The 9,191-nt window shown below is 49.4% G+C and overlaps 2 protein-coding genes across 6 annotated transcripts in view; one reads left to right on the top strand and one right to left on the bottom strand.

Moving 5' to 3' along the window:
• The first annotated feature begins 6,337 nt into the window (after positions 1–6,337).
• Positions 6,338–7,873, top strand: Cd52 (CD52 antigen). The gene is made up of 2 exons (NM_013706.2): positions 6,338–6,477; positions 7,511–7,873. The coding sequence occupies exons 1-2, from the start codon at positions 6,427–6,429 to the stop codon at positions 7,682–7,684; spliced, it is 225 nt and encodes a 74-aa protein (NP_038734.1). The 5' UTR covers positions 6,338–6,426; the 3' UTR covers positions 7,685–7,873.
• Positions 7,874–8,906: 1,033 nt separating this feature from the next.
• Positions 8,907–9,191, bottom strand: part of Crybg2 (crystallin beta-gamma domain containing 2) — a 31,774-nt gene continuing 31,489 nt past the window's right edge. For 4 of the 5 annotated variants that reach the window (XR_003954928.1, XM_006538748.4, XM_006538750.2 and 1 more), the window contains one exon: positions 8,909–9,092. Coding sequence is in view for 4 of the 5 variants with exons in the window: in XM_006538748.4 (XP_006538811.1) it covers positions 9,004–9,092 (89 nt within the window). In the remaining variant the exon portion in view is untranslated. Of the gene's footprint in view, positions 9,093–9,191 lie in introns of all 5 variants that reach the window. The other variant, NM_001162970.1, reaches the window with a different exon arrangement.

Genomic DNA, 9,191 nt, shown 5'->3' with positions numbered 1-9,191 from the left:
ACATGCCTTTAATCCCAGCACTTGGGAGGCAGAGGCAGGTGGATTTCTGAGTTCGAGGCCAGCCTGGTCTACAGAGTGAGTTCCAGGCCAGCCAGGGATACACAGAGAAACCCTGTCTTTAAAAAAACACAAAGAAAAAGAAAAACATAGAGCCGGGCATGGTGGCACATGCCTTTAATCCCAGCACTTGGGAGGCAGAGGCAGGTGGATTTCTGAGTTCGAGGCCAGCCTGGTCTACAGAGTGAGTTCCAGGGCAGCCAGGGCTACACAGAGAAACCCTGTCTGGAAAAAAAAAAAAAAAAAAGGAAGAAGAAAAACATGAAGACTCTAATCCAGAGGTCTCAACCTGTGGCTTGTGACCCAGTTTGGGGCCCCATACCTGATATCCTGCATATTAGATAGTAGCAAAAATACAGTTATGAAGTAGCAATGGAATAAATTTACGGTTGGAGCTCACTACGACAAGAGGAACCAGATTAAAGGGTCACAGCCTTAGGAAGGTTGAGAACCACCGCTAAACTCTCCTCAGGGTTACTTTCTCAGCCCTTGTCACTCAATGTACCATCTTAGAGACCCTGGAAAACTTTCTGGGGTCTCCAGCCTTGAATGCTAGGAGCCCCTGGAGATGGGTCTACATAACTTCCACACCACCCAGGACTCCTTCTTCACTTCTGGGATGTAGCTCCTCTGGCTGCCTCTTTACCCCATCCAGGGCTTGAGCAGAATTCTGTTCTTGGGTGGACAGAATCTACTTGACTTTTAGCTCATTAACTGAAAGATGCTTAGCAGACATGGCTCCTTTGGGGCTAAGGAGTTTATTGAGAGCTAGCAGCTCTGGGAGGAAGGAAGCAGAGAGAGGGAGTCTTTCAAGCCCACAGAGTCCCTGAGGAGACAACTGTGCTCTCTGTACTCCTCCTCTTCCGCCTTTGCCACCCTTACAGCCCCCACCTCTGATGAATGCCCATCACCCCCAGCTTAGGATACTTGAAGCCTCTATAGTCAAAGTCCCGCCCTCCACCCTCCTCATGCTCCAGGAACAGCAAGCTCCTCCCGAGTGTTGGGCTTCTTCTGGAACACCTTCCATTGCTTCTCCTTCAAACCCTAGCGATACCAGCTCTGGGCCTTCTCCCTTCTCTTAAGCAGGGTTACATTCTACTTTACAGCCCGATGCCATGGTCACCTTCCCATCCAGTTTTGTGACCTATAGACACCCTGCCCTAGTACAGGCCTATGAAGTCCTCAAGGGGAGGGTCCCCTCTTCCTTTATCTTGCCCAAGCTGGTAAGTATAAGTAAATTTGAAGAGTAAATGAACAAAAGGATGGATGGATGGTTGGATGGATGGATGGATGGATGGTTGGATGGATGGATGGATGGATGGATGGATAGGAGGGTAGATGGATGAATGGATGGATGGACAGATGGATGGGTGAGCTGGTGGATGGATGGATGGATGGATGGATGGATGGATGGATGGATGGATGGATGGGTGATTTACCTTAATAGAAGCTTGAGGCCAGCCTGAGCTACACTGTCAGGTAGGCTGTCTCAAAAACAGCAGTAACAACAAAGATATAGCTTGAGTGCTCTATGGTGCTATTAAATCATACCTCTTGGGCTGGAGAGATGGCTCAGCGGGTAAGAGCACTGACTGCTCTTCCAGAGGTTCTGAGTTCAAATCCCAGCAATCACATGGTGGCTCACAACCATCCGTAATGAGATCTGACACCCTCTCCTGGTGTGTCTGAGACAGCTACAGTGTACTTACATATAACAATAAATAAATCTTTAAAAAACAAAACAAAAAACAGCTCCACCTAAGGTCCACTTAATCTTAGAAGCCAGGGGCAAGAGCTTTGTGCCCTTGCCATAGTTCCTAGTCTAGTCTTTTGTATAGTCCAACTTCCCCCTAAGCCATTGTAAATTCCGGTGTATGGGTATAACTCAGCTATCTATAGTTCTAAGTATCTACTCTGGTTCCTCAATATTAAGGGAAAGCACTCAGATCCGTTTACCAGTAAAGCAAGGACATTGGAGCATTCGTTATACAGGACACCACCGTTCCAGGAGACTAAGTTTCCGTGAACTTTCCCCTCGGGACAGCTCCCAGGTTTTTGGGGCCTGTCATGCTTGTCACTACTGGAGTGGATGTAGCACCTGACACCAGTTGGTCCCATGTTCAATGCTCTACTGGGTTGGAGAGGTGACAAGTCCTAGGTCAGATCACACACACACAAAAAAGGTACAGTCTTTTATTGCTTTGTTTTGTTTGAGACAAGGTCTCATGTAGCTCAGTCTGGTCTCAGCCTCACTATGTAGCCAAGCATGATGACCTTGACCCTCTAATCCTCTCCAATGCTGGGATTACAGGGCTGCACCACCACACCTGGAATTACGTGTGGCCGGGCTGGAAAACCAAGCCTTTGGCCTTCTAGGGAAGCATTCTGCAGGGCTACACACCAGCTCAGGAAACAGTCATCTTCACAGCGGCCAAAGAAGCACTTGAAGTGTGAAGATCACAGCCATCTCGTAGGGAGTTTCACAGAGGAAGTGGAAAGTTTCTCCGGGGAAGGGCAGAGGTGTCAGAGAGCCGGAGGCAGCCAGGCAAGTGTGGGGGAGGGCCAGCTAGGAAGTGGTACGCACTGGGCAGTAGAGGATGTTACCAAATGAGGTCTGGCAATAAGGAAGAAGGCTGGCGGGGGAGGGGGGCTGACCATCAAGCTAAGGAAATTTGGTCTCAATTTGTGAGGAGAGGCATGGGGTGTGTGGACAGACTCCTGCTTTGTCAAGGCTAGGAAGTCAGACGTTAAAGTGTCCAGTGGAGCACAGCCATTGAGAAGTCTAGTCTGTAGTTCTAGTATTGCCTCTGCCTTGCCCTCGGTTTCCCCATCTGTCAAATGGGACTTTTCCTCTCAGTTTGGCAACCCGGCTTCTGTCTACACAGATGCTGTCAAAACAGAATGTAGCTGCTCAAAGGCCAAAAGAGGCAAAGGCTGGAAGCTCTACTTCTCTTCTTGGGTATGGGCAGACAGCAGACATCTCTTCATGGCCAGGTCCTTATAGATATTCCCAGCATCCTTGTGTCCCATCCCACTCATCCCCCACCGCACACCTCACACCTCAGGATCCGAAAAAGAAACTTTGAGGGGTTTGCAACCTAATCTTTCTTACCTGAAGAGTAGGGCAGTGGTGGAGCTCATGGTACCTACCCAGTGCTGGAAAATACATTAATACACTAAGCTTAAGGGGTTCGTGAGATGCCGGAGTGGGAGAAGAGCCTGCAGGCAAGCTGATTACCCAGTTCAGTCTTCGGGACCCACACTGATGAAGGAATGAACCAACTCCTGAAAGTTGTCCTCCAGTTTCCACACAAACAGTGGCATGTTTGTGCCCCACGCTGATACTTTATTTAAAAAAAAGGTTACATCCAGACTAGAGGGATGGCTCAGTGGTTAAGAGTCCTTGCTGCAGGGCTGGAGAGATGGCTCAGTGGTTAAGAGCGCCAACTGCTCTTCAGGAGGTCCTGAGTTCAAATCCCAGAACCCACATGGTGGCTCACAGCCATCTGTAATGAGATCTGAAGCTCCTCTGGTGGGTTTGAATACAGCTACAGTGTACTTACATATAGTAATAAATAAATGTTAAAAAAAAAAAAGCGCTTGCTGCTCCTCCAGAGGATCTGAGTTCGGATCCCAACACCCATTTCTGGATTTCTGGTGATTCACAACTCTATGTAGCTCCAATTCTCAAGAGAAGGAGGACACTTGTCCAGTTTTCAGCAGGGTTATCTTGGGCTTCAGCATGGGCCTCCTGTCTCCTGTGGCTTCCCTGGCTCCCAGGTTTCTCTCCCAGGCATAGTAGCTGAGACTGTAGGGTCTAAGGGCAAAACAGCCAAGAAGGTGGGTGATGGGAGGTGGTGATGTCACTTCCTCCACCCTCAATCCTCCCCCTTCTCCCGCTAGGTCAGACTCTCACTTCTCTTTCTCAGCTTTATCTTGGGAGCTCAAAGCCCCTGAGGCCCTCTCAGGTTTGTGACAAAAGTCCCGAACCATATAAGAGAAGCCAGGGAAGTCCCCTTTACCATCTGGCATGTAAATAAGACACCACATAGACTAAGCCAGGGGAATGGGTGAGGCAGGAGCTGGGCTGCAGAGCCAATGAAGAAGGAGAGGGAGTCAAGATTTAATCAAGGGCTGGAGACTACTTGCCTAACTTGTGTGAGGAACCACATTAAAACGGACTAAACAACAACAGCACAGACTGGGTTGGCTCATTCAAGAGCAGTCCCGGAAGTGGCTGTGACATCAGAGGGACCTGGACTCAAGTTCAAATGACTCGATAAGTCATGAACTTGGACCAAGTCACTTTTTTTCAATCAGCCAAGTGGAGATAATTACTGCCCAGTATCAAAACCACAGATTTGTTTTGTCTAAGTTAGGGCAGGGCACTGTCCAAACAGATTTGGGGACTCTCCCATCGCTCTGCCCACAGCAGAGATCAATAGCTGCCTTCTAATTCCTGAATGCTGGGCTGTGTTTACCTGTTTGTCTTCCCAAGAGCCCCCTCTCAGGCCTCTCTGAGTAGGATGACACTTCTTCACCCAAATTCCAAAACATCAAGTCTTAAGAGACTTCAGGAAGGACTGGAGAGATGGCTCAGCGGTTTAAGAGCGCTTGCTGCTTTTGCAAAGGAGCCGGGTTCGATTACCATCACCTATGAACAGCTGTGACTCCAGTTCTTAGCGCATCTGATATCCTCTCTGGCCTTCACAGGAGCCAGGCATATGCATGGTGTACACAGGTGAAACACTCATATGCACACACACACACACACATACATACACACACACACATACACACACACACACACACACACACACACACACACACACTTCTTTAAGGATTTTTTTTTTCCCAAAAATGATTCACTTAAAATAAAGAGCAGAGGAGCAGAGGAAATGGGGCCAGACCCAAAACTAATCAAATCTTGCTACCGGTTCCTGGATCTCAATGGTCCTGAGCCTCCATAGAACCAATGGTAGGATCCATCCACCATTTCCCACGACTTCTACATCCACTCCACTCTCTTAGCTCCCTTCTCTTGTCTGATCATTTGCTTGCCTGTGTGTTTTCAGACAGAGTCCCAGGTAGCCCAGGCTGGCCTCAAAGTCACCATTTAGATATAACTGCCCTTGATCGTCTCCTGGGCTCTACCCTGAGTTCTGGGATTACAGGGACTCAATCTTTAAAACAAAACACAATTGCCATTTATATAACAGTTGCTAGAGTTAGGCATTATCAATATACAGGGCTTTTTGGTTGTTTTGGCTTATTTTTGTTTTGAGCCAGAATATTTTTATTTATTTATTTATTTATTTATTTATTTATTTATTTATTTATTTATTTATTTATTTTTGAGACAGGGTTCTCTGTGTAGCCCTGACTGTCCTGGAACTGACTCTGTAGACCAGGTTGGCCTCGAACTCAGAAATCTGCCTGCCTCTGCCTCACAATTGCTGGGATTAAAGGCGTGCGCCACCACACCTAGCCTGAGCCAGAATCTTAACTATGTAGTTCAATCTTGGAACTTGGAACTCACTATGTAGCCCAGGCTAGCCTCAGACTCATAGAGACCCACCTGCTTCTGTCTCCTAAGAGCTGGCATGCTTTTTATTTTAATGATTTTTTTAATTGTATATGCATTGATATTTTGCCTGCATGGGTGTCTGTGTGAGAGTGTTGGACTCCCTGGAACTGGAGTTACAGTTGTGAGCTGCCATGTGGGTGCTGGGAATTGAACCTGGGTCCTCTGGAAGAGCAACCAGGGCTCTTAATCTCTGAGCCACCTCTCCTGCCCCTTGTTGGCTCTTTTTAAAGTAAGTGATTAGTCAGCAGTGTGATGTAGGGCTGCAATTCCAGAATTCAGAGGTTGAGGCAGGAGCAGCTTGAATGTAAACCCATCCAGAGTGACATAGACCATGTCTCAAAATACAAAGATAAAAAAATAAGGCTTATCACTGCAGCATACTTTTTTTTTTTTTTTTTTTTGAGGGGGATGTTAAAGACTTGTAAATTCAGCCTCAGGCCTGAGGTCTGAGTTGTCAAATCATGAAAACAAGATTCCTTCCCAGGACACAGGGCTCCAAGCCTGGAAACCATCCATCCATCCTGCCCCGTGTCTCCATGTTGCTCTGTATGCCCTGCCTGTGCTTCTTTTGAGAACTGACAACTCATCTACAGGAACCTCAAGGCTAGTTTCATCCACCCCCAGGTTTGAAAGAAGGAAGCTCCTTTCCCCGCCCCTAGGCCCTCCTTCCTCCCGCCTCCTCCCTTTCTCTTCTGCAGAAAAAGCAGCCAGGTTCAAAGTGGCCTGCAGACTGTCCTGAACTCATCTCTCAAAGCTGCTACAGAGCCCAGGAAGATTTCAGGATGAAGAGCTTCCTCCTCTTCCTCACTATCATTCTTCTGGTTGTGATTCAGGTAAGGACAGCTCCTCCTAGAGTCACTGCAGCTACCACCAGGTCTTAGCTTAATGGTTTGGTCCAGGTTCTGGGGAAGGAATGCAGGTTCTCGGTGGTGGTGGTGGGGACCCTTGCCTTCTACCACAGGGACAGAGATAGATGGTCGCCAACTGGAAACCAGGGATCTAGGAGGGCCTATATGGCTGGGTTTCTACTCCTCACAGGCGCTATCAGACTGGCCTCAGAGAGGGAAATCTCAGAAGGTGTCTGATGTGTGAAGCTACTCAGAGGGTTCTGGGTAATTCTGGATCAGGAGAGGAAGCCCTGATGAGGAGAGCCGCAGAAGTGGCCCTTTTGAGAGGGCTGGAGAGAGGTCTAATAGACTGCCATAGGTGACCGAGGGTCCCCTGCCCCTGCCATAGTGAATTGTGGGTGTGCAGGAATACAGAGACAGAAGTCTCCCATATACTCTGCAGATCAACTGCCACCCTGGGAGGCATCCTTTGTGGCACTATGTACGCAGAGAGGCCTGATTAGCACAGGGAATGGAGCCATCAAGTTCTTGATCAAGAACATCTAGACCATGCATCAAGGCAGTTTGATGGCCACCAAAACTAGTTTGATGACCATCAAGGGCAACTTCAGTTACTGCCCGATCAAGCATCAAGGACAGCTTGTCACCTGCCATCCCCACCCCACCCTCTGCCAGGGGCCTTACTCAGGCCCGTCACGTGTGATACTCTGGACCATGGTGGACTCTGATCACCAGGAGATGAGGAAACCGAGGCTCTGGGAGGGGAAGCCCACATTTGGGTTTCTGTTTCCCTCTTTGCTGGAGGATCTGGCAGCCTGAAAAGTGGTGGGAAGTTTCGAGGTGGAAGAATGACAAACATGGGGGCTGCCTTTCCCTTGCCTGTGATGAGGTGGGAAGCCAAACATCTCAACAGGGCTGATGGCAGTTTTATGGAAGCCTAGAGTTGAAGAAAGGGAACAAAGGGGCAGGAGCCCTCAACAGAAGGTTCAAATCCTACTGAGCAGCGCTTCTCTTGCAGATACAAACAGGATCCTTGGGACAAGCCACTACGGCCGCTTCTGGTACTAACAAAAACAGCACCTCCACCAAAAAAACCCCCTTAAAGAGTGGGGCCTCATCCATCATCGATGCGGGTGCCTGCAGTTTCCTCTTCTTTGCCAATACCTTAATGTGCCTCTTCTACCTCAGCTGAGGTGAAGGCGCAGCTTCTGAAGCCCCGTGCTCCACCCACTGCTGCCACCATCAGTAGCGAGAGACATCCCAACCCACGGGAAGGGTTGATAGCAGATATCCAAGGAGGCTAAAGTTGACAGCCAATGGCCGGAATGGGAGCGGGGCCGTGACACCCAGCTAGGGCACAATAAAGTTATACTTATGCTTAGATGGGGTCCCACGTGTGATCGATCACTGCACATCACTGGCCTCAGGAGTCATGTGTGCGGCAGTATTAGGAGTGAACCCAGTACTGCCCTTGACTCTCAAGCCCCACACACCCCAGGTTCAGGCAGGTGCCCAGCCCATGCCCTTGATGTCTTCATACTGATAGATTCTGGGAAATCACATATTGTTTGGCTGTTTCTCTCAAAACTCCCAACGGGAGTACTACAGACCCAGAAGCAGCCCGTGTCTGGGAAGGTTTGCGGAAGGATGGCTCCCAAGTCTCTGACCACATGCCTTCTATCACTGGGCAAGAGGATGAGGAGGCAAGGCTTGCTACCCACACCCTCAGCCAGGGAAGGCAGGAAGGACCAGCAGCCCCTCTAACCACCCTGCCCTCCTGGGCTTGGGGGTGGTCTTTGGAGGAGACAAGGAAGCTCAGACTGATTCCCAAGGGTCCTTGCCTCTGTGTCTTCCCAGGATCCCATGTCAACAGAGGATGGCAACATAACTGCAGCCCGAGGTCTCTGATATCCTGACCTGTCACACAGCTAGGGACCCAGCCCCTTCTCCTGGCTTTTCTGCCCAAGGCTAAACCTTCAGGCTTTGTGACCAGATTTAGAAGAAGCAGAAATGTAGACCCTCCTGTCTTTCTTGCCCTGCCCACTGTGGACTCACAGACCGAACCTTGAAAGTTCACCCTTGGATACATCTCTATCCCTGGAATAGTTTCTGCTGTTATTTCTTTCTGGCCTGGCCAACTCCTACAGTACCTCTTCCAAGTGGGACAGCCATCCACTTCTGTCCCCTGAACACCCATCTGAGTCCTGCACTGGGGTGGGAATCACATAGGCTTGGCTGGCTAGTCCCTACAGTCAGAGAGGCAGAACGGATGACACACCAGTGTGGGGTATGCAGCTCCCCCTGGTGGTCAGGGGAAGCTGCACAGGAAGTGAAACCAACCAGAAGAGGAGGCTGAGGGTCAACTGGACTCTCTCCATCCCAACATCAAGGTGCAGAGACGAGACCACCAGCAGCATAGTAGAAAATAGCTTATTTCACAGCAAAATCTGTATAAAACACTTCATCCCAGCAAAAGCCTCCTGAAGGAAACTGGTGATGGCGTTGGTTGGTTCAAAGTACATGGACAGTCCAGATCTGGGAAAGTCTGTCCTTGGTTGGTTCCCACAGCACCACATGGTCACGGTCATACCCTCGTCCGCCTGCGGGGGGGGGGAGAGGAGGGGGAAAATTCAGAGGTGGTCAGAGAGTGCTGGATGCAGCCCAGTTTTTACTCCCCTCTTATGCACCCTTACCCCACC

This window comes from Mus musculus, chromosome 4 (genome assembly GCF_000001635.26).
Source record: "Mus musculus strain C57BL/6J chromosome 4, GRCm38.p6 C57BL/6J".
NCBI lineage: Eukaryota > Metazoa > Chordata > Mammalia > Rodentia > Muridae > Mus > Mus musculus.
Note: the sequence above shows the minus strand (reverse complement) of the source record. Positions and strands in the feature narration are given on the sequence as shown.